General features: G+C 34.9%; 3 protein-coding genes, 1 long non-coding RNA gene, 2 other non-coding genes and 1 pseudogene across 8 annotated transcripts; 4 read left to right on the forward strand and 3 right to left on the reverse strand.

The window, feature by feature from the left end:
* Positions 1-358: 358 nt before the first annotated feature.
* LOC102606865 (probable protein S-acyltransferase 14) lies at positions 359-4,618 on the reverse strand. Of its 2 annotated transcripts, XM_006477220.4 has the most exons (8): positions 4,231-4,618; positions 3,471-3,717; positions 3,288-3,379; positions 2,190-2,313; positions 2,017-2,102; positions 1,848-1,913; positions 604-768; positions 359-515 (listed from the first exon to the last, which is right to left on the reverse strand). In XM_006477220.4, the coding sequence occupies exons 1-7, from the start codon at positions 4,441-4,443 to the stop codon at positions 649-651; spliced, it is 948 nt and encodes a 315-aa protein (XP_006477283.2). In that variant the 5' UTR covers positions 4,444-4,618; the 3' UTR covers positions 359-515; positions 604-648. The 2 variants fall into 2 exon arrangements, with proteins under 2 accessions (XP_006477283.2, XP_006477282.2); XM_006477219.4 differs by having other exon boundaries at positions 359-768.
* Positions 4,619-10,129: 5,511 nt separating this feature from the next.
* On the forward strand, positions 10,130-12,171 carry LOC102607351 (IRK-interacting protein). Its single transcript, XM_006477221.4, has 2 exons — positions 10,130-10,562; positions 10,677-12,171. Exons 1-2 carry the CDS (start codon positions 10,491-10,493, stop codon positions 12,039-12,041), a joined length of 1,437 nt encoding a protein of 478 aa, XP_006477284.2. The 5' UTR covers positions 10,130-10,490; the 3' UTR covers positions 12,042-12,171.
* Positions 12,172-13,877: 1,706 nt separating this feature from the next.
* On the reverse strand, positions 13,878-17,324 carry LOC102607644 (deoxyribodipyrimidine photo-lyase). 2 transcript variants are annotated; one of them, XM_025099467.2, is made up of 9 exons: positions 16,881-17,324; positions 16,330-16,670; positions 16,014-16,254; positions 15,595-15,752; positions 15,430-15,466; positions 15,166-15,224; positions 14,623-14,704; positions 14,467-14,538; positions 13,878-14,366 (listed from the first exon to the last, which is right to left on the reverse strand). In XM_025099467.2, the coding sequence occupies exons 1-9, from the start codon at positions 17,193-17,195 to the stop codon at positions 14,193-14,195; spliced, it is 1,479 nt and encodes a 492-aa protein (XP_024955235.2). In that variant the 5' UTR covers positions 17,196-17,324; the 3' UTR covers positions 13,878-14,192. The 2 variants fall into 2 exon arrangements, with proteins under 2 accessions (XP_024955235.2, XP_006477285.2); XM_006477222.4 differs by having other exon boundaries at positions 15,595-15,779.
* A 473-nt stretch (positions 17,325-17,797) lies between these two features.
* On the forward strand, positions 17,798-20,194 carry LOC112498358 (uncharacterized). The gene is made up of 2 exons (XR_003065644.2): positions 17,798-18,091; positions 19,177-20,194. It is a non-coding gene; the product is annotated as an uncharacterized LOC112498358 (long non-coding RNA).
* Positions 19,308-19,408, forward strand: LOC112498457 (U6 spliceosomal RNA). The gene has a single exon (XR_003065768.2). It is a non-coding gene; the product is annotated as a U6 spliceosomal RNA (small nuclear RNA).
* A 900-nt stretch (positions 20,195-21,094) lies between the features above and the next one.
* Positions 21,095-21,197, forward strand: LOC112498456 (U6 spliceosomal RNA). The gene has a single exon (XR_003065767.2). It is a non-coding gene; the product is annotated as a U6 spliceosomal RNA (small nuclear RNA).
* A 1,518-nt stretch (positions 21,198-22,715) lies between these two features.
* Positions 22,716-25,081, reverse strand: LOC102620639 (probable metal-nicotianamine transporter YSL6; annotated as a pseudogene).
* Positions 25,082-25,313: the final 232 nt, after the last annotated feature.

A 25,313-nucleotide genomic window follows, 5' to 3' on the forward strand; every position in this document is an offset into this window, starting at 1 on the left:
AACGCCCACCACTTGATGAACATTTGGACACAGGTAAAATGCTTGGGAAGACAATGTTAATCGTCATAAAATGAGTATTATCATCCGTTAAAATGATTACCCTGCTTCTCATAATTTATTGAAAACGTGTTGCATCCTGCGTGGTAAATTCCGTAATATTATTTAGAATAATATTCGTTGTGTACTTTTCTCCTAATTAGTAATCAAGGGAACTATGATTAACTTTAAAGAAAAATCATTCAAGGGATTATTTTATTTAGGTTTAAGACATCTAATTGACTGTCCAAAATCGCAAACTATTATTGCCCTGAACAAAAACATCGCCCTTTCATATAAATAAAAAGAAAAAAGAAAAAAAGGGACAAAGACATATTGCATACTCATTCCGAAATTCGATAACACAAGCTATTTTCATATCTCAGATGTATATTCCACAGAGCTGGTGTACAAAATACAAGCTTCAACCATAAAGCTAGCAGAGGGTTGAATAGTCGTTTGATAAATCTCTCCATTAACTGCTTGCAACAGAAAGGATGTTGCGTGAACAAAGATGTCATATACGCAAGTAAGCTCATGGCTTTCATTCACTGTATGCCGACTCACCCGTTTAATATCTCCGTTCGTATCTGTAACTGGAAATGCTACAGCCTACAGATCATCTGAATCAGGCCTCGTAGGATATTCCACACATTGAAACGACGGCAGCCATTCCAAATCGTCTTTTGAATATGCAGGGATCAACCAGTATTTCTTGTTCTTTCCAAACACCTGGAACAAAAAGGAGTGGAAGTTGGTAAATCAGCTATCAAGATCAGCACTATTCTTGATACACAGATTCTAAATGATTAATTTTTATTTGACCTGTAACTAGATCACTCAAGTCTATGTCCACCAGGTTAACTGGAAGCATGTTTAAGATTTGAAACATTCAGATTGGAAGTTAAAATATCAAAGACACTGGTTTTGTTTAGCTAATTCTGAAAACTAAAATGGTAGCAATAGTATGCTTATTATATGGCTGCATCAAGCAAACTTCCAAAGACGTTAAAGGCATTGTCATCTCATCCCAAGGTAAAGTGATGTAGTAGTTTGATGCAGGGCATGCAGCTACTGTTGTGGCAATCTGGTAGTTTCAGGTATTAAAAAATAATAGAAAATAAAAAATAAAAGAAAAACTTCCAGGTCAAGATATGGGAACGATATCTACCACAAACTACCTGCATGCAACGATTTTGAAGCTCAATAAATGAAGGGACAGATAGACCTAACAAGAATAATTCTGAGTTGGGTTGGAAAAGACAGCAAGTGCATATCACATGCATCATTGAACCACAAACCTTGAGGAACAATCGTGAAACCAGAATTTTGGTTCAGCAGGGTAAGGAAATAAGCAGCTTGAAAGGGCCATAACACAAAAACAAAGAAGTCCAGAGAGCAAGATAATAGATTATAATAGGTTTTCTAAAAATTTTTCCGGACAGGGGCTACCCAAACGCAAAGCCCCCCATAGCTCCACCTATGTTCAGGAAGCAAAAGACCAAAACACAAATTGGAGAATTTATTTTTCTGTTATCTATGAGCTCAATCATTTTGGACATGGAAGCAAAATCAGGTAAAAAAACATTAATTTGGACACTCGAGCTGCAATAATCTATTTTCATAAAAGAAAAAACCGTTTTTATGAAATAAAAAAATCCAGCGAGTTTTAAAATGAGGCTATTTTTCCACTTTAGCAGCAGTAGCAATTATATTTTAGATTTTGAAGTACTTTTCTAAGGCAGCCATCTAATGAAACAGATGGTCCATCCTCAAAAGCATGCATGCATAAGAAATTGAGAAGGAATAACCTGTTCAAAGTTTATCTTCCAACCAAGATCATAACGCCATTTAGGAGAGGTTTTCTTCTCAAATGCCTGAAACAAGAAAGCAAGAACATTACGCAAAACATACACCAGCATGAAGTTTTTGATAAGTAAATGGGAAACAATGGGAAGACTGAAGAACTTAAAGCATTACCTCAATAGTGGTAGTATTGCCTGCCACCAAAGATATGTGCATAATCAGAAAGCCCAGAATACTCAATGCAAATGCTAAGTTAAGAACTGCAAACAGTAGATACCAAAAATTATGATAATGTAATAATAAAAGCAGCACAGTCGATGAAAAAAAAGTCCGATTCTGAAATTTACCAAATGTGATAAAAGAGGCAGCAAGGTTTCCTGGTGATTCAGGTATCTCATCATCAGTAAACAATGCAATAAAAATCGGCAGTAATGATACAGTGACAAGAGTTGTCTCAAGAAACGTATAAAACTGCAGAGAAGTTCAGCACCAAAGATACCACTCAGCATTTTCGTATTTGATAAATAACACTCAGTCATGCCACACACTTGGCAGTTAGTTTTTGAAAGCAAAGATGGATGCTAAGGCATAAGGACTGCATTCAACTAATGCAATACACATTAACATATGTCTCAATATAAGAAGTGAAACTACCACCAGAAGATCAAAGTGGAAAACTAAACAGCTTTTTGGTGTTTATAAGAACCTTAGAAGGAGCGCATGAACAGTCAATCAATCAGTTGCCTTCATAATCAGTAGCCCTACAAGTTTATAGTAAGAATACCAATTGAAAGAACTTGCGAGTACAATTCTTAAATTATTTTCTTTAGATAAATAAATAAGCTTCAGGACATGTAGTCCTTGTAAAAAATAAACTTGCTGTGAATAAGGCTTAATGATTTTATTAGCATTGCTACCACTTATACACAGTGTGAGAAAGCTATTTACAGAAAGTACAAAATAATAGCCTAAATTATGGTAATTGATTACAACTGACAAATACAATCAGCCAGCCATTCCGTAATCTTTGATTGACTTGATTTGTTGCTTGATCCAAGGAACTATAGTCCACTCTAATGGTGTTGAGCTGTGATACCATCCAAAGACGTACTTTAAAAATTCCACATTTCACAATGTAGGAAAGTGTTTTCTTATTTTGGCCTCTTAACAACAATTGAAAAGGCAAAGAACAGATAGTTTGAGAATATTTCAGGCAGATGAAATGCTCATATAAAAATGAGGATGATCATACAATTTATCTCAAATTAGCCCTCATCAGCAATTGTATCACACATTCAATAATTATGGGCAAATAAACAGAGTGGAGAGCCAATCCATTATGAAATCATTGATTTCCATCATGTATTAGTACCTTTACCACTTATCTTCAACCAAATAAGGACCTATTTTGAGACTTAAGCCAACAAGTCAGATAGTTAACATACCAAGAAAAGAAGGAAATACTTGTAGTTGAATGCCCCAACACAATTCACAACCCATACACAGTGATGATCCATTTTCAATATGCATCTCCGACCTTGAAAGAATTAACAGCCAAAGCTTTCATTGTTTGGTAAAATAAGACATCAACGAAGGCACTAGAACAAGAAATGGAGCTGAGAACTCACAAACAGAGCAGTGATGGCAACGAGGAGGCTTGAACTGATTACATTTTTGACAGAAGCGTACTCCTTGATGTTTTGGTTCAATAAGCATAGCTGATTGGTTTGCACCTAAATCTACACCATCATTGTCTGATCCTGCCCATTGACCAGCACCACCACTCTCCTCATCTAGGTTGGGAATCCAGTTAGGCGGAACACCGCCTGGATCTGTTATCACGACAGAAAAGTAGCTCCATACTAACATCACCAACTGCATTACGAAATTTAACACCAACATTTACAACCAAATTAAACTGATTTAAGTTTTACAGTTACTGTGTTTTTATTGGTTTTGCAGAGCACCACCCTATTGATCTAAAATGCTAAATATGAGTGTGAAAGTTCTACTTGCACATATTTCACACAAACGAAAATTACCCGAAAAAACAACAATCAATATCTAACTCTCCATTTTCAAGCTGAAAAAAAATAAGAATGATACCGAAATTAATTGTTCCTAGTTCAGTGAATCACTGGGAACAAACTGACAACTCCATCTCAGCTCAATCAATATAATTCCAAATTTAAAGCCATCCCTGCCTTAGATTCAATCACAAAATCAAAGAGACTTAAAAGTGAATAAGAAACAGGCAATACAGACCAGCTGAACCAAATAACAAAGATGATCACTGGAATCTCGTCCTACATAAGTACTAAAAAGTAAACAAAACGTAATGCAAATAAATAAATTCTCAAAAACAAAAACGTAAAGGGTTTTGCTTACCAAAGAATGAAACAAAAACAAAACAAACAGGGCGGTGATTGAATCAAGACCGCCGAGAAAGAGAGCGGGGCCATATTTGGCCACAACAACAGCATAATAAGAGACACCGATTATTCCGAGGACAACTAGTATCATTACAGAACCAAGCGCTCGTAACACCGTGCAGTATTTGAACACATTCCACGCCATGTCCAAATTTGAACTTGTCTTCATTTTTGTTATTTCCGTTGTTAAAATGATCGTATCAATGCAATCGAAGTGATGATTTATGACGTGTATTCTTTGTTGACCGTGCAGGCTCTTCTTGGAATTCCATTTTTCCCGTTTTTGGATTTTTGTCGGATTTTGTGAAATTCCAGAAAAAAGGTTGTTGACGATTGAAGAATAAAACTTTTTCAAGAATAAAAATGGCAATAAAATACATAGAGTGTGATGTTGTGCTAAATGCACCTCGCGGTACCCTGATTACACACCCTTTTCTTATTAAGGGTTCATTTAATAAAATGGGAGCGTTGAGAAACAAGGGGAGTACATTTAGATTTTCCCCAAAATATGTGAGTTTTGTTTTACATCAGCCCATTCCATGCCTTACTGCAAGCCCAAAAACAGTATGAACAGAAGAATCCAAAGTTCATTGAGAATTTTTTTTTTTGAGAGGCTGGCATTTTGTTTAAGACAAGGCTTAGAAATTCGATAGGATTGAGATTTGAAAAACCTATTGAGTTTATGTTTGGTTTAGGTGAAAATCAAACCGAACATCAAAGGTAATCAGCTACTTTTAAAAAAAAAATTTTGAATCTAATTAAAAAATTCGATTATGCTCAAGTCTCAAACCCATTCCCTTAATTGCAACTGAACCCGAATTTTGACCTAACATTATATCCTAAACCAAAATTGAAGTGGGTTGAATTGTCAAACTACTAGATCCCATAAAAATCAAATCGAAACCCAAAGCACCCACCTCTAATTATATTTATGACACTGCTAGGTAGTGGAGGAACAGGGATTTTAATTTGACAAGGACCATAACAAAAAACTTATAAACTTTAGTAGGCTATAATAAAGAGAGTAGTTTTTTTGTTAGGGATTTTAAAGTGCGGGAAAATTCAAGAAAGCTTTAAAATTATACGGCTTTAAAGACTTACAATTTTAACTCTTTAAAACCATTTGGTTTTAAAGGTTTCCTGCACTTTTCCGCACATTAAAATTCATGACTGGAACATTTCTCTAATAAATAATCTTTAAAATTAAAGAGGCTAACTGTGGAATTATAATGAATAAACCATAAATCTAGTAGGTTATAACAAACTTGTGCAAATGGTAAGGGCTTGATCATAAAAATTCACAAAAAATAGAACTTACAGATTAAAAAATAAAAAACTATGTACATGGTTTGCTGCTGACTAGAGGTGGTAATTATATATATATATATATATATATATATTGTATTGATTTGCTTTACTTAGGTCCAGCTTGGTAATGTTATAACTTTTAAAATAATTACAGTTAATTGTACTATAAGTAATCAGTAATGAAAATAATCAGTTAAATATTTTGTAAAATTTATTTTTAAAAGTGTTGTGAGTTTTAAAAGTAATTGTATGTATCTGATAAATTTTATTGTTAAACTACTGTAAGAATATGAATAACTAAATTTAACATAATGTTCAATAAAATTTATTTGCACATTTATACACATGTATATAAATATCTTTTTATTGTATATATAGTAATTGATAATTAAAATAAATATTTTATTTTTTGTTTTTTATCTCAATATAATAATAATAATAATAATAATAATAATAATAATAATAATAATAATAATAATATCTTTATAGTAAATAAATTTATTTCCTAATTAATAAGGATGATTTTGGATTTTTATAAAATACATGAGGATATTTATGAAATTGTATTAAGTATAAAATTGAATCTCAAAATCAAATTTTAAAATTTGCTATAGAATGAGCCTCTCAAAAGTAATCCCAAGCAAGATTTTATAATTGTGACAAGAATTTCAAACACTAATATGGTAAATAAAAAAAAGTTAAGCATACATTTATCATTATACACGTTTAACATTTTTTTTCTAATTATTTCATTATATAAAATAGTTTTATATACTCAAAATCTAAATATTTCGGTCCATATATATCTACACAAATATTAGAATATATATATAAAAAAAAAAAACTAAGTACCGTGTAATAAAAATGAGTGAACATAACTTGATTAGGAGTTTGAAATCAGTAATCAACTTGTTGATCGTGTCATAAACACATTACAACTAGTGTTAGAGAATTTTAAACTCAAACTCGACACAATTGTTAAACACGTGACATATTTAACTCAATTAATAATTTGTATCCGTTTTATGTCAATTAAAACTCGCAAACTTTGTATTGTATTGATACCAAGTTGATGGGTCGCATTACAAATTGTCAACCCCTAATTACATAATATAAATGTCTTACTGTGTTATTTTATTAAGAAGGACATCGCTATCTACACTTTTTTGAATGGGAGGACACAATTTTGGTCATCATTTATGAGGACTTGGACTCTTCTACCCGAACGTTGGGCAGAGGTGCCTTTATGAAGCCGCCATGGAGCAGTATAATGTATGTGACTGATGCATTTTTTTGTTCAATAACTTTATACTTGTAGAATTAATTATACGTAAAGTCTGCATAATAATAATAATCCACGCAACAGCTATAAATAAATTAACCATGAGTCCATTCCATCGTTGACTATTCAATGATTCTATTATTAAAAAGGATAATTCCGTTGGACTGGTAGGTTACGGCACTCGGATAATTTAGAAATTATAAATTATATTTATTAATTTTTTAAATTATATTATACATAAAATTATTATTAATATTTCATCAGATATTATAATTAATATTTATATTAGATTATATAATTAAAATGTATGTTTTAAAATATTATCTAAATTTTTTAAATTCTCTTTAATATTTGAAAGGATAATTATTTTATTTATATTTTATAAAAAATAATCCGTCGCTATTTAATTATTTAGTAATCGAAGAAGAGCCGGAACTACTCTCATAAAGATTTTATGAACTCTTCTTCTCGTTATTTGTAATTGCAAGGCTGGATAGGTATCAATCACTTGTTATGACGTGGGAACCTTTGCAGTTTACACGCGACCCTACAATAGGGCTATAATTGACAATTACACGTAGGACACATTTTTTGGTCTTTCTTTTTATTTGAGAAAGTCAGCACCTAGAATTTGCTGGAACTGCCACATAATAATACTATACATTATTAGAGCCTCAGAGGGACCACGTCAACTTTCGTTAGTGTGTGTGTGTCTATCGAATCATTTATTAACCTCACATGTACGCAGACTTAGGTTTTGGTGCCTTTGTTTGGAGATCCACCGCAGGCTGGCTCCACACTTTCTCTGCGGATTGTTAATGTGGTTGTTGAAGAATTAAATTTGGTCATAATTAGTTTTAACCAACGGGACAACGACCCCCGCTCTCATCTGCCTAGCATAAATGACGCCACTACTGTTTCGACAACCATGAGAAAGTGATCCGGTCAGGAAGATTTAAAACTCGCATTCCCACTCTCCACTTCCTTAATTTCAAGTCCAAGTGCATCGCCCTTAAAATCGAATTCATCTTTACGGCTCATATCACTATTATTGTGTGACTTGTAGCAGTTGCTTGGCTGGAAGCAGCAGGCAACTTAATCCCTGCTGCTTCTTCGTTTTTCATTTGAATAAATTAAGCACGGAGCAGAGGCCAACAACCAATTTACAACGCAGTCCAAAAAAGTTTAGTCAAGACTGTGATTTAATGGTAATGACGTTGATCGATGATGCTTCCCGTCCTGTCAAAGCTGAACCCCACCCGTAAATTTTGAATATTCACTTTTAAAATGTGATGCCACGTGCGTGCGTATGTGGATTGGACTGACCAATACTTTGACGTTCATATTGGTTTAGGACCATTCATAATTCTGACTTAAATCGTTTCCATTAATATCGATTTTTCTAGAGGAATAATCAGCCACTTAAAGCAAAGGAATAATTGCCTTTCTTGCACGGAAGCACGGATATTCCAGGATTAAAATCCTAGCCTAACTCCGACGCCAGGGATTGGCATCTATTCCTAAGAAAAATTAACTAATCACAACCGCTTATATAATAATTATAATAATAATAATATATTATTGCTGAGATGATGCGCTGGCAAATCAGACAGGTGTACGTCCTTACCAATATGCTACGTTTCCCCACATTATTTATAATAAATTTTTAAAAGTTTATAACTCGTACTAAAATGACGAATGTCAAAACATTTTCCTTTTTTATTGGGGGATTGGGGGTGGTAGTTACGGATTATCGATAAAACTAATTAAAATAAAGGGATGTTATTATTTGTCTACTTGAATTTTTTTTTTGATATGTTAAGTTTGTACCAAAACTTAATAAAAATTATATTTTACGATATAATATTTATATTATTATCACTTTACAATCATTTTATTAAAAATAAGTTAATATTTATCTGGATATGAGTTAAAAATTGATTTTACTCCTAGAGCATGAAAGTCAATTTTTACTTCAAAAAAAATAAAAAAAGAGAAATTTATTATTTGCATAGCAAAATTTTTTTTTGACATATCAATTCAGTATTAAGGTTTCCTGAAATTTATATTTTACCACCTAATATTTAAGTTATCATCATTTTACTACCAAGATGTTAAAAATAACTAAATACTTAACTTAGAGTCTAAAAGACTATTTTTTCATTTAAAAAGAAAGAAATTACAAAAGAGAAATTACTCTAGAAAAGTAGCCGTTATATTTAAAAAATAACTACTTATGTATTATATAAACATATTGTTATACATTCAAATATCAAATTCCAAGTAATACAAGCCAAATATCATCCAACACCAGCAACCCTAAGTCATTTCAAAGACTGTAATGGCAAGCCAAATACTTCAAATTTAACATTTCATCGTTCAACAACTGTGTTAATATTTTGGCTTGAATGTGAAATTCTTTAAATGTTGCTATGGCAACAATACATTTTTAATTGTGTTAATGTTTTGATGGTAAAGTGATAACAACTTAAATATTAGGTGATAAAATATAGGTTTCAAGAAACCTTAGTACTGAGTTGATATATCGGAAAGCTTCTGACAGACAAATAATAATATCTCTTTCACAATTGAATGATACATTTTGACTTTAATGAGATATTCCTTAAATACCCTTATAACATCAGCATATTTTTAATTACATTAATATTTTGGTGGTGAATGTGAAATTCTTAAAATGTTGCTATGGCAGCAATACATTTTTAATTGTGTTAATGTTTTGGTAGGAAAGTGATAACAGTTTAAATATTAGGTGATAAAATATAGGTTTCAAGAAACCTTAGTACTGAGTTGATATATCAGAAATCTTCTGGCAGACAAATAATAATATCTCTTTCATAATTTGAATGATGCGTTTTGACTTTAATGAGATATTTCTTAAATACCCTTATAATATCAACATATTTCTAATTACGTTAATATTTTAGTGGTGAAGTGATAACAATGTAAATATTTAGTAATAAAATGTAATCTATACTAAATTTTAATATTGATTTTATGTGTAGAAAAACTTAAATACACACGTGAAAATATCCTACTTGGGTGCACAAATAAAAATATCCTTAAAATAAAAAAATAATTCTGTGTAAACAGGTTGTTGGAATTATCAAAGTCGTACTTGGAAATTAGATTTGTGGACCCGTTTTAATTTAATTTATTCAGATCCCGATTAATTCTAATTACCAATTAACAAACATACCATCAATGGAGTTGTGACTGAATGCTAATTAGAATTGCGACAATTGAATTGCCCTTGTTATATATAATGCAAATAAAATAAATGAAAATAATCCAGCCATTTACAGAGACGCGGCAGAGTCTTCTTCACCATCGAGTGCGTGGTACCCTATTATTTAACCAAATCGTCTCTCAAAACTGAAACTCAGTCCTTGATTACAAGACGACGAAAACACAACCTAAGAAAACGATAAGACATTAAAACCGAAAATACAGTAGCGGCCTCAGACTCACAGGCCCGGTAGCTTATATTGAGACAAAACCCCCATCCCCACGTACCCGGAGATATAGGTACAACCCCCCTGTAAAAATAAACCCAAAAACCAAATGATCAGATAACAAAAACAAGCTTATTAACCGCTAGCGCTAGCATGGCTCCTTCGTCTTCTTCTTCTTCCAAGTCCCCTCCCCCTCAGCAGTCCCCGCGTTTCGGTTTCACCCCGGTAAGTTCTCTATAGTTAGGCCTTTGTTTGTTTCCAGGGAAATTAAATAACTAAATACAAACAAAAAGCTGCAAGCTTTTATTTATATGCTTGTGTATATCCTTCGTTTTGCAGATTCAAGAATGTGAACGGGAAGGGCAACAGTCAGAGCACAGTGTGTCTGCGGATCACAATGGAGTTGTTTACGAGCACCAGCCAACGCCTCTCCATGACAAAAACGGCATACCCAAAAACAAGAAACGACAAGATCGGTGGTCTGGTGAAGGAGATGGTTCGGTTTCTTGCAACAAGTGCAGGCCGAACTCTCGGGAGAAGATCTCTGTTGTTCCTTTGGATAATAGCAACAACAATGGTGCCAACAAAATTTCATCTTTCATGCCCAGCCCAAATGGGATTTTCAAGTCAATTTTTCATTCTTTAGCAAGGAAGCAGAGTCCGAAATCGACGGATGTATCAAGTGCGAGAGAGGAACAATGGAAGATCGCTGTCGCTGAGCTTACGCATAAGCTGATGCAAGCTACAAGAAAGAGAGACGAAGCACTGTCAGAAGCTTCCAGGCTGAAGTACTCAATGGCTGAGCTGGAGAAGAAACTTAACAAGCTTGAAGTTTATTGCCACAATTTGAAGTCGGGGCTTGAAGAGTGTAGCAGCAATTCCCCCTACAGAGCCGAAAAGAACTACAAAAATATTCGTCAAATAAACAATAAAGATTTCATGGTTGGTAACGACAAAGCGATAGAACAGTTCTTAATTTCTGTATCTGAAGCTCGCTCCTCTGTTCGGCTTCTAAGCAGATCGCTCGCTACGCTACTCAGGCACATGGGTACCAAAATTCATGAGAGAATATCAGTTCTTCTTCAACCTTATGACATAAAAATCTCATCTTCCAAGAACCCCAAGAGCCTGCTTCATTATCTTGAAGCTTTGTTGAATAAGGCCTTCTTTGAGGATTTTGAATCAGTTGAGTTTCAAAAGAACGCTGCTAATCAAATCTTGAACCCAATAGATCGCTGTGAAGCAAATTTTGCATCGTTTAATGTCCTAAAAGAGTTGACTTGGGAGGAGGTTTTGAGTAAGGGGACAAGGCATTTCAGTGAGGAATTTAGCCGGTTTTGTGATAGGAAAATGAGCGAGATTGTGGCCATGTTGGGGTGGAATAGGGCTTGGCCTGAGCCGCTGTTACAGGCCTTCTTTAACGCATCAAAAAGTGTGTGGTTAGTGCACCTTCTGGCCAATTCGGTGCACCCAAGCTTGCCCATTTTCAGGGTGGATAAGGGATCAAGGTTTGATTCTGTTTACATGGAGGATATGGGTGGAGACACGGCTTGGAATTTGGTTCCAGCCATGGTTCGGATCATGGTCGCACCTGGGTTCTATGTATATGGCAACGTGGTCAAGTGCAAGGTACTATGCAGGTACTACAGCAATAATAACAATAGTTTTAGTAGTGACAAGGGCTTAACCCCGTCACCGCCTTGAATTAGGGTTTTGATTTATCTTGAGCTGAAAGTTGATGAACATTAAATTAGTTTGTTTTTGAGTTGTGTACTCTTGCCCCTAGCTAGTGGGAGATTTTTGGGTCAAATTAAAAATTGGCATTTTCTTCTTCTGGATTGTTTTATTCTCTGCTCGGTCTATTTTGATAATTATCATTTTCTGGTGCTGGGGCTTGTGCAAATTGGAGGAGGTCGGATTCGCCAACTAGATATAGAGTATGTTTTGTTCATGGGACCAAACTTTTGTGGATAGAATTATCACAAGAAAAGACAGAGATAAAAGCCCATGTGGGTTGGGTAGAGCTGATTATCTTATGCATCTTTTTTTGGATTTTCAATGTTAGCCATCATGTGTGAACATCAATCTTGTTATGGAGCTCCCTCTGTGTATATATTGGATGGGCACTGCCAGCGTAACGTGCTACTCCTCCACCATATTGGCGTTGTAAGTTCGGTACCAATCTCAAATATTACGACATTTTGCCTAAAATCTGCTGTTCTCTTATGATATGCTCTGTGCGGGGATTATAGAACTCAATGGTCTAGCTAATCGTACTGGTATTGAGATATTATAACTGATACGTTAAAAAAAAAAATTGTAAATATTAAATAAAAGTTAATAACATATAATAATATATTTTTTAAATAATATTTTTAAAAAAATAATAAAAATATTATAAGTTTTTTAATATATAAGTGTAAGATAATTTATAATGTTTATCAAATATTTTAGTATCATAATTTTTAAATTATAATTATTCAAACTCAATACTAAATAGGCCTTAATAATTAAATTGAACATTTAGTGAAAGCATGGCCATTGTTGATTTCTGTGTTCGAAGTCTTTGGTCAATATTTGTTTTTTATTAAGATATTCTAAGGTAGCAATCGGGGATGACCCTCTATTACGCATATTACTTTCATGATTAAACCAAGCATGGAGTAAACGTTAAAGGATTCATTCAAATCCTCTTGGTTGAAAAATTAAATTGAGACCAAGCTTATTGAGTTCAATTTCAGAAAGCGACTTACGACAGCCATGCTTTTTTTTGGTAGAATTTGACATCTTTGTTGGGTATTAAACGATGCGTTAATGAAAGCGCTTATCTGAATGAAGCTAAACAACCGCTCTAAATAATAATTCTTCACACTATGCAAGGCACCATGTGTACCCAATTCACCATAAGTGGTCAATCAATTATCATCTGATTTATGTTATAATCACAAGAGATTCAAAACGGAAACAAATAAATGAGAATGCTCCGCATGCCACTGTATCACTCGAGCAACTTAGGTTAGAAAGGAGGTTTTCAAATCGTTCAGTTCTTTTACTCTGTTGGTTGTAGATTGGAAATGAGGTTTTCTAATTCGTTCAATTCTTTTATTCAAGCAGCTTATGTACATGTGGGTTCGTTGCAATTTAAATGAATTTCCTGAACGCAAAGCTTCGCACCAATTTGAAATGATGAAATTAGTCACTGTGGGTCAAACAGCTCACCGACTGTACTCAAATGAACAAGATGTAGGCACAAGCTCATTGAGTTTTAAGTTCTAATATTTAGATCTTTTTTGAAATTGAGATTTGAACGGCTGTTACTTATAAGTTATGATATTAAAGTATTTGATAAACACTAATTACTGTAGCTTGAAAAATAAGTTAATTTAATTTTATATTTATATGATTAAAAATTTACAATATCTTTATAATTTTATCAAAATTATTCTTTGAAATTATATTATTATTTACTTTTTTTTCATAATTATAATTTTTTTTTTCAACAGTTGTAAATAAAAAACAATATTACCTCAATACCGAACAAGACCTTAACCAAGTCTCTCAAACAGCTTAAACTGCAGTACAAATTTGTTTTTAGATGCAAGTCCATTCAATGCAAGAAAGATAAAAGGTATGACAATGGAGCATTCTCTGTATGACGGCCATGGCACTTACAGTGCATCATGTCCATCTTAAAACTATTGTTGGGAGGAAAAGTAGAAGTGCACCCGTTGTCCAAAATCAAAATCTATGCCTTCTAGATCATTAAACTTGTGTTAAGCTTAAAAATATGTACAAGTAGGAATCTTTTGACTTACTGTTATCTCATTAGTCTTTTAACTTCAAGAATCTGAAGCATTAACCACAGAGTTCCTTTTCCTTTCCACTGACCAGACTGTCCGCTCTTCTCTTCTTGGTTCCACCCACTATCCTCTTGACATAAGCAATATATCCATCAACATCGAATTTCCTTTTGCACCCTGAGTAGTTCATGTAACGTATTTTCCCAAAAACTGGCCGCTCTTTCCAGCCCTGAAATTAATTATGCTGGTGATATCTGTAGAAATAAATACTGATTCCACCCAGGAAAAAGTATAAAAAAGGAAAAGAGAGCAAAATGATAAAGAGAGACCTGATCGTGAACGCCACATATTGACCACATGCAACCAACATATCCATTAGGATCCCTCCCATCTATTTCGTACTGCAAGTCAAGTTTCAGTTAACCAAGCAGAATCAAACCTTTAGAATCAAAGACCATGGAAGAACAGAAAGTTAATTAGATTACCTTGTCATTCAGATATATGGCTATTGCAAGGGCTTCTTCAGGTCCTGTTGTCCACTCAAGTATCTTCTTTGCCCAATACATCCTGCATGTGATTTTCTAATTTCAACAGTGGAAAATGAACAGTGATAATTATGCTGTTTCATATAAAATGACTCTCAAAACAACAGAGCTAATGTCAATGTTCAGCTATTAACAAAATGTTTCAAGCAAAGATCCAATCTCCAATACACCAAAAGAAATACACTTTTAACTCCTGTAAGTTGATTTCTGTGACTATAAGCATGAAGAAGAATGATACAGGGTTTTAACTGATTTGTTTTTTATTTCATCAGGAACTTGATTATCATATTGGCAGAGCCTACTCAACTTGAATTCAGCACAAGCCCTAAAACCTCAAGAAAGAACTGTAACTTATTATTTCCAAGATAAAGGCATAATGTTCTTACAAGAGGAGGGGGGGGGGGGGGGGGGGACAAAATATCATATCATCATGAATAGAAGAATACAATAAAAATAAAATAAGTCTATCAAGATGTTAGTTACCGCATAAAACCGTGCATCTTCCCATTGTAGACCATCTCCATCTGAGAAGCATTCCAGAGCTGAAAATCACAGCAGAGAGTAGGAAGACTGAGTTAGCAGAACAGGACAACAGAAAACCAGCCCAAGTAAAAAAACAAGGACCAAGTTAATGATAAACTAAATCAATATCTTCATAAAACCAAAACCATTCTCCCTGGGTATCAGTCAGAAAAATAGAACTTGGGCCGTTCAATCCAGAATAAACATCCACAAGTATATGCTTACAGGGTCAGCTGTCTGTGCCTTCTCAAATTGCTCCTTCCTGCAAACTCCCAAAATTCCATTTGAAACTCATTTAGCAACCCCAATCGGTAAGCAAAAATCAGATGCCAGTAATGAAGAATCATTTCAATCCTAGTTAACCAAATTAAAGAGTGATATGTGACTTACGTGTAAATATGTTCTCTTTTATCAGAGGCATGATCCTTCAAGCTCTTACGAGCCCATTCCCAGGCCCCCTTTAAAGAATCATAATTAGGCTGGTAGAAGCAAAAGTTATCTGCAAGTTCTCTACGCACGATCAACTCTTCCAAAAATGTATCAATTGCCTTCAGAGTTGCAGGTAGATACAAAAGCTATACATCAGAATATAATATTTAATCAATGCAAAGCAGGGATAAAATAAAATCAATTAGAAAATTGGCAGGGACAAAATAAAATCAATTAGAAAAGTGAACTGCAGCTATTAATGCATTGGGAGGAAATTCTAACAAGAAAAGTCATATTCCTAGAGACACAATTATGCTTTATTTTACACACAAATATATAAAAGCTAAACAATCAAATCTAAAAGGTTTGAAACAACTAACCTCAGGACATAGTTTCCTTGCCTTACGTGCCTCCAGGGCACACCTCTGAGCCGATATCTGCCCAAAATGCAGATATGGTGAGAGACCAGAAAGTGCTCGGGGTTTCAATGGGTTATTTCGATCTGTAGGATAATTCTTCAACCTTTTTGTTAGGAACCCATCTTTACTTCCCTTCAACACTTCCATTGCTGCATCTTCTCCGGATTCACACCATCCGATTTCAGGAACTTCGGCACCTTTCCTAATCATACAAAACAACGAGATGAATATTCCACACCCAATTAATTTCATATCGTTCAAATTATTTCATATCTACCTCAAGACAGCAGCAATAATGCTATCCCAATCAATTGACTGCCTAGTGCCAGTCCATTTTTCAATTGGTTGCTCCAACATAGGGTAATCAATGAGGTACTCAGGAAGCAGTTTATTGATCTTTCCCCTTAGAGTCTTAGCACTGTACTCCAACTTCTCAGACGCCACCCAAACTGGTACTACATTGTGCGCATCAACTTCATGAATGGTCACTGAATCACTCACCCTGTTGCAAATCTTATCTTTACATCTCCGAATTTCACGCAAAGGAGAGAAATCAGTAACTAACAATGAAGCTCCACATTCTCTCACAAAGTTGGGTATGTTGTCTTCAGCTTCTCCCTATGTAATTCACACAGAATTCAATGAAGTCCCGAACTTTAATCTTTCATTCAGTTTCTTAGCAAATGAAAGAAAAACAATGAAATAACATTCAGCTTAGCTAATTTTCTAACCGAAACATCATTAAAGAAGGATAAGCATTCAAATAACAAATGCAAGATGTTTCATAGCCTACATGTGGGTATTCTTGAAATGTAAAAAAACCTTTACCTGAAACAAGAAAAAAAGGATTTGAAACGTTTCTTCTATGTTTCTCTGAAGAAGACGCAAGCCCCTTAACATAAATCCTAGCTGTCTGGCTTTAGCACCCAAGAACTGATCAAAAAGATTAAAAGCCACAGCTACGGGAACATTGTTCTTGTTTGCCTGATCAACAGCGTGGATCAAAGCCCAGTTATCCCTCACCCGTTGATCCCTGAACATCCAGTAAACGACCGGGCCCCTTTTTTTATCCAATGATCCTTGTTTCAAAACCCGAATCCTGCCCGGCTGAACGGCGGTTGATGGTGGAGTCAGAGATGCCATTGATTTGCAAAGAGCGGTGAGTGTGGCCGTGTGGGATAGTGGATGTGTCTACTAACATGCGCCAGGAGTGCCTAAGTTACGAGAGAGGAGGAGAGACGATACTCGCGTGATTCGTGAATGTGTTTTATGGTGAATGAGAAAATGGAGGGAAATGAGATCAGTTAAAGATGTGGCTTTGAAATGTGCACGTGGGCGAGTTAGAAGCTTGACACGTAAGGGTATTTATTTAATGACAGTTGGTTGCAAGTCTGTGATCTGAGGAGGCTTGGACCAGGTTACTTCTCTGTTTCTTTCTGGTTATTGGCTAGGACTAACTGAGGTCAACATAAATTTTTATTTTGATATTTTTTTAAAATATTGGTTTAATTAACATTTTTAAAAGTGATATAATGAAAACAAGTTGGGAATGTGATTATTTTATTTTACTTTTGTTCTCAACAAAATTTTAATTATTAAATTCGCATTAATTAGTATTGGTATGTTAATGATGATTTAACCATGTATCTTATTAAATATTTTTAAACAAATATATCATAAAAGTATAGTTTCTAGTTTTGAATACATTAGAAAATGTCTTATTAAAAATATTTTTAAGTAAATACATCAAGCCACCAACTAACATAGACATTAGAAAATGTGATTGCTAGTTTCTAGTTTTGAAGACCAGAAACAAGAGTTTGTTGAGATGGATGGTCCAAAATTATTCTCTAACAAAACCCAGATGGTGCTGCGCTGCACCATAAAGTATTCTCGTGGTTGGTCCCACAAGTGCATACAATAATAACACAGATGAAAATTAACTGCCACGTGTTTGGTATCCCGCATCGTCTCTTTCGCTGCAGCTGCACTCTTTGTATCAACTTTCGGAGACGTACGATGGAGAGATAGGCGCAAAGGTATATATAATTCCTGTTATTTTACTTGTTTTGTTGATTTAGTGACCTTATTGTCCAAATATTTAATCAAATCTGTGATTTCTGTGATTCAGACAAATGGGTTTCCTCTGTCTTATGTGTTCAATTATCAGCTGTAATTTTTTTTTTTAGTTAATTGAGGTTTTGATGCTACTGTTAACTTGCTGTAAATCAATGTAATAGGAAAATGTTGGTGAAAGATGTGTTCAGTTTACATATTCTGTTCCTAACTCTTTAACTACAGAACTCTGTGCTGCTCTTTGAACTTATATGGTGCAGTTTTGCTATGCTTATACCAGTATTTTTAATACTGACATTTTAGTGGATAAATTATTATAAATATCATCTGTATTGTTTTTTAGATTTATTTAATGTAAATTTTATTGAGGGCTTTGATAGAAATTTGTAACTTGAAATCAAAAAAATATCTCTTCGAATTCTTTTGGAACAAATGTTTGGGCCAATTGTTTAAGAAATGCAGAATTTTGATTATATGCTTATTGATTATTAGATATTCCTGCATTGTTGTCTGGTATTTGACATGTAGGCAACTCCCTGTTCAACATTTTTAGTAACTCAATTTATCCTAGTGGGCTTGGCAATTCTGTATGTTATCTTCTACTGAGAAATTGATAAACCTAATTTCCATTGCTTGATCTGAGTGCACTTGCTTATGCATCTTCAGTGGGAAACATGCTCTTGTTCATAATACAGGCAAGTGATATTATTGTTCTATAACTTCCTTGGGAACAACTGATGTTTATTTGCTTCTAGTTGATCATCAAAGATATTGCTGTTTTATGTGCATCATCCAAGTAATTGCAGCTTTTAGTTTACTCTTTTTACATTTGAGGATTTGGCTGTTTGTGAAAAGTCATCAAAGCCATTTGTTTATTATTTACTTCTTGGGGATATATGCAAATATTTTCTGGAATTAAAACTTGGAGCAGCTAACTCCTTATAATGGTGAGATTATATTATAGCATACTTTGGGATGGTTTCAAATCCTGTTTAATAGCAGCACTGCTGCTGCACTAATAAAAGATTTTTGTTGTTGTCATGAAAAGGGCCCCACAACCACAAAAGCATTTGGACCATTAAAAAGATGCAGAAAGCTTAGATTAGAAGAGGGAACCAAAATCCCACATCACTTATTCGTGGGAAAATCACTCTTTAAAAGATGCAGGAAGCTTAGGTCGTCTCTTCGGAGATACCCAATAAAATTGGAACAACACATAGAAGATTAGCATGGCCCCTACTCAAGGATGATGCACAAATCGAGAAATGGTCCATCTCTTCTTCTTCTTTTTTTCTAATCCTTTCCTTCAATCAAAATTTGATTTCTCTTTTTATCCATTTTGTATTGTATTCTCATGCTGTTATTTTCTAGAAGTGCTGACCTTTATGTTGTTCACTGGTTAATGCTGTAAGGTTTTATATTTCAGAGACAAAATACTTGGTTTTGGGCATTGATAATACAGTAACTTAAGAAATTGCCATGAATATCGTATCCCCAGGACGGATTAATAATCTTTGTTTAAGTGAATTACATTTTTGGTCTATACTGTGTTGTATATTGAGGTCGGTGAGGTTTACAAGAATTAGTTTTCGTTGGTTTCAGTATTTGAACCACGAAGCGTAATCTCGGCTAGGAAGCCTAATAATGTGATAAACAATTGCTCCAGAAAGCAGTTTATCACCCTATCTTAATTGCTATATTTAAGTTAACAACCGACTCTGGTATGCTTGGCAGTTATGTATAATATCATCTGCCGGGAAATTGACAATCTTGACTTTGATTGCTCCATCTGATATGAGGTGGCTTGAAGCTTGATTAGACAACCTCAGAGGCAATCATGTACTTGTTCATATTTTAATTGTCGTCATCTGTTAAAAAGAATATAGGCAAGTGATGTTGTACTACTACCATGGGAAGTGGGAACAACAGATCTTCTCCATCATTTGTTACAGGCAAGTGATATTGTACTATTACTCCCATGGGAACAACAAATCTTTCTCCTATTAATTAGTATGAATATTCTTGCTTTATGTGCATCTTTCCTTATTTCAGTACATTTGGTATGTTGTTCATTGTCTCTCAGCCAGCCAAAACTGTTGGGAAGGGGAGACAATTCAAGATATTTAATCATTTTACATTTGAGGTTTCTCAGCTTTTGTGAACTCTATGAGCGGTGATAAGCCATATTGATGGTATTTACCTCTTGGAGAAGTATAAGAAACATTTTATGGGATTAAAACTTGGTGTGGCTGATATGCTTATAACTAGAGCTGGCAAAACGGGTCATCGGGTCGTGTCAAATTTAGGTCGACCCAAACCCGATCCATTTATATTACACACACTATTGAGGTTTTAATTATATATATGTAAATAATATTATATATCAATATTATAAAATATACATGTCTACTAATATTTTATACATTTACACTATTAAAGCTCTAAATGTATTTAAAATTTTATAAATAAAAATATTGTGTCTATATTCATCCTTTTAAAGAATAAAAAAATCATCTCTAATATTTAAGTTTTGATGACAAGAATCTGTAAATTATTTTAAAATAGAAAATATAATCGGGTCATTGATCGGATAAATGGGTCAAGAATTTTAATCCTAACCCGACATGAAAAAAAATCGTGTTGACCCGGACCCTACTCATTTAATAATCGCGTTAAATTCGACGACCCATATTTATTTATTAGTGTCGTATTTATGTCAAATAATTGAGTCGTGTTAAATTTTACCAGCTCTACTTATAACTGTGAGATAATGTTAAAGCATGATTGGATGGTCCCAAATATTTTAATAGCTGCATTGCCCCATAATTAGATCTTTTTGTTGCGCATGAAAAAGGGTCCCACAACCAGAAAAGCACTTAGAGTGACTGGAGATGGAACCTAATCCCACATCGCTTGTTTATGGAAAAGTTTGCGTCTTTAAATAAAACATGCAGGGCGGGTGGGCTGTCTTTTCGGAGACATCCGATAAAATTGGAACGATAAAGAGAAGATTAGCATGGCCCCTGCGCAAGGATGACACGCACAAATCGAAAAATGGTCCAAATTTATTTTTCTCCTTCTTTACCTTCCTAGTCCAATTCCACTCCCTGCTTTTTTTTTTTTTTTTTTACCTCCTTAACATTCATCGTCCAAATATCTTTGTCTTCCTTGACTTCTTACTATTTGAAGAACTCCTTCTTTACCTTCATACTCCAATTCCTTTTTTCATCCTTGTCTTATTATTTCAAGCACTCCTAAACCCCCCACCCCCCCCCCCCCCCCCCGTGTTACCTTCGTCGTCCAAATTTTTTTTTCCTTCCTTGCCTTCTTATTATTTAAAGCACTCAATTAATGCTTGCTATTTCTGTAAGTTATGAGGTTTATTTTGTTGTATGGTTTATGGTATGCTAATAATTGTTTCAGAGCCAAAATGCTTGATTTTGGGCGTTGATACTAATAAAATGAAAAATCGCATTTACTTTTACAGTGAATATGGTGTCAGTCTGTTATATAACTCTGTCCAAGCAGGATTATAAGATGGACATGGACTATTGGTTGGAGAGACCAGAGAGCTTAATGTTGAAGTATACTGTTGCTGCAGAAAGCAGTTGATCACCCTATCTTAAGTTCAACATTCCAGTTAAGATGGAATAGAACATGATTACATTAGAGGCAATTAGATCATAATGGTTCATCGTTGATTAATATCGTATAATCAAAATATTATCAACCTGACATGCACCCTAGGTAAAGTAGAAGCGTGTGATCTTTTCAAGCTGGTTACTAAATTAAAATTGCCGCTGCTTCTTATTTATGTGAAATCTTTCTTGAGCTTTTCCATCGCAATCACTTTTATTTGTGTAATTTTCTAGTTGTTGCAGGAGGTTAGAGCTCTGATCATCCATATCTAGCCAGTGGATCACTTGCAAACGAAGATGCGTCAAGATGTGATTAAGAACTTGGGGACATAACAATCTTCACAAACCTGAAGTTGGCAAAGATATGCTGTTATTTCAGCAATTAAGGTGGGTTTTATGGGACTCTCAGTCTGTATTTACACGCCAATGCTTGAGATTAACCAAACGTAGTTTACATAAAAGACATGAATCCATTATCCTTTTGTAATTTGGAACTACATGAGCTATTCATCATCTTTTGGAAGGCTGCTTAAATTATAAAAAGGAAATCCAATTGACGAATATGTGTACTGTTGGATTAATATTTTCTTCCTCAAAACATTTTATCCTCTTAGAAATTAAGATGTAGCAAGCATGCCGCTGCACAGACAGAACTCTAAAGAAGTACATAATGATGTTCCTCTTTATGCAATAATAAAACAAATAATGCGTGGTTATAATGAGATCTAAATCAAATAATGCAACGTTAATGAATCGAAGATCTCATTTTTATTACTTTGAAACATTGTGCTTAGCACAATGTCTCCAAACAACTTACGCTTGACAATCTCTGAATAACGTTTACGAGAGAAATGTTTAACACACCTCTGATCACCTCTTCGAATGAAAGCCACATTTCAAGTAAACTTGTCTATCGCAGGTATGCTGTAAATAGTTTAATTCATCAGGCAACAAGTCCCAGAGATAACGTTTTTCAGGATGAGATTCCATGCTATTCCACAACATTGAATCATCACAAGGAAAATCTTGATGGCCGATGCTACGATCCAATGATTTCTTGGATGGTTGGCAATCGTCAGTATCAGAAAATAACTCCTCTACGGCTAGCAAATCTCCTTGATCATATTTCTTATCAAAAGTAAATGAGAAAAATTGTGTAGAGAAGGAAGTCTAAAGCTAACCGAAATGCTGTGTAGTCTTCCTATTCGGACTCCGTACTCCATACAACTCGTAGCAAAAATTTCTTCTCGAGCACCATACCACTAAATTCTTGCCATAGATATAGTTCTGTTAGTTATAAAATGAAATGGTAAATATACATTGGGCATGTTTCCTGTTAGCGCTATTTTATTTCAAATGGTAGAATCCTACTCAATATTGATGTTGGACAAACGAGGGAACAAGAATTAGAAATGCCGTTATTCAAAGATTTTATTGTTTAAGGGCATTTTTCGGTCCATCATAAAACATAACAAAAATCTTTTCAGCCGGATTTAGCTTGCTGATCAGCTAGCTACTCAAGAGAAGGGTGACATGCAAATGGGTGGATTGAGCCTGAAAACAGAGAGGGTTGCAGATGCAATAGACCAAATTCCATCCCCGCATATTAAACCTGAAACAACTGCCCCTGCATATTTCTCTGAACCCTTTTCGATTGATTCACTCCCATATGTATAAAATTACTGCCCCAACAAACATATCAACTGCGAAGAATGCTCAAATGTAAAATGGAATTGCCATACCCATCGGAATGGGAATAAACTGCGAGATTTTCTTTGGATTCACGTCTCTCAGAAGGTTTATCACCAAAGCAGCCACAAAAAACCGACAACATAAGGCATTAAGGCCAGACAGTGCCTGGGAAACTCAGAGAAACCTTGGATGCCCGGAATGGCTATTTCTCTATATATCACAGCGTATGGTGCTTTGCATGGACCATCAGGTGACCTAATGTCAAAAGCATTCGAATACAACCACAACGTGAGTGGGCCGATGACACAACCCATGGCTGCTCCTAGTACCTCGCTCACAAACACAGACTTGGCTGATGATCGAGTGAGGTAATCTGTCTTAAAATCCTGCATTAGATCAGCTGCAGTAGAGATAATGGACATCATAACCCCAGAACCTGCTAAGCCAGCAACTCCCCACCATTGGTTTTAGCGAGGGATGCGGTGATAAAAAGACCAATCTTCGCATAAGTTGTAGCAAAACTACAGAAGTCCGACACAATTAGGGTTGCAGAAGGCTAAGGCTGGAGCAATAAGATACGAGCACTTGGGATGGGAACTGTTGCTGTTGATATAGCTGCCGGCCCCACACCCACATATCCAGCAGCGGCAAAGCAGGTGGGTATCTTTTCTTTTAGAAACACATAATCTTTTTCGGCCTGCACTCGAATCTCATTGACAATTACAAGTTTGGTGCTTTTGTTGCACATTTCATTGATAGTTATAGCTATATATAATCTTTCATATTGTAAAAACCTTCACGGATAAAAGTACCTTATACACATAAAGACCTTTAAAATCATGGGTACCAAGGTCAGCTGGATACCAGTCAGTGACCAGCATGTTGGGAGATGAAGGACCAGAGAATGCCCCATGATATGATGGCCCCGAGAAGAATCATTATATGTAACAGCCATAAATATAATACAATTTAATCCTATCCAATCCAACCCGGTAGATGATCAAAACCGCAAGAGTTCCCTTCACTGAAGAACCACTTGAAGCAGATCCAAAGTAAACTAGCACTCAAATAATTTCCAAGGCACCTGAGGCTGACTTGCTTCTCTGCAAGCTCTTTTCGCGAGTTAGTGTGAAAGCTATTAATCAACAATGCGTGGCCGTTCCACTAGGATACGCAAGTTTACAATTCAACAGCATAACATTACGGAGAACAACACTGAATAGCCTCGCGAAACTCACCACAAATAAAAAAGCCAATCATCCATCCCAGCCCCGGATTCTTTACATCGTCTGATCGTCAGCGGCGATTATTCGATACGTTCTCCCATGCGAACCGAATCCCCGGTAACGGCTACCCCATGGCAGGCCATAGCAAATGGTTGGATGGCAGTGTTCTCTTGTCTAGTAAAAGGCTTTACATTCGGAAACCCTAACTTTGACAGCGACAACGACCACGGCTTCACTAAGAAGAATTCTAAGACTGAACTTGTGCGTGATGATGCAGATAAATGTCCCGACAATTGTGCTCACCGACACCACTCTTATTGTTATCTGATCTTTTCATTCCGGAATCCACTTATCGTTATCCTCTTCCTCATCCGTGCCTCTGATGATTCCGCCTCGCTTCCCATGAAGGAGTACCAAATGCTGGGAAGTGGAACACAACGTAACGACTCTTTAAAAATCTGCGACTGAAAATAATAATAACAATAAAATGTTACTTTCTTCTTTTCTTTTCTTGTTTTTATAATCTAATGACACGTGGAATACACAAAATTCAGTGTTACATATTTATGCAGTATTTAATATTTTAATAATTATGAAACTTTTTTTTTTTTGGTTAGGAATTATGAAAC

Source organism: Citrus sinensis, chromosome 3 (genome assembly GCF_022201045.2).
Source record: "Citrus sinensis cultivar Valencia sweet orange chromosome 3, DVS_A1.0, whole genome shotgun sequence".
Lineage (NCBI taxonomy): Eukaryota > Viridiplantae > Streptophyta > Magnoliopsida > Sapindales > Rutaceae > Citrus > Citrus sinensis.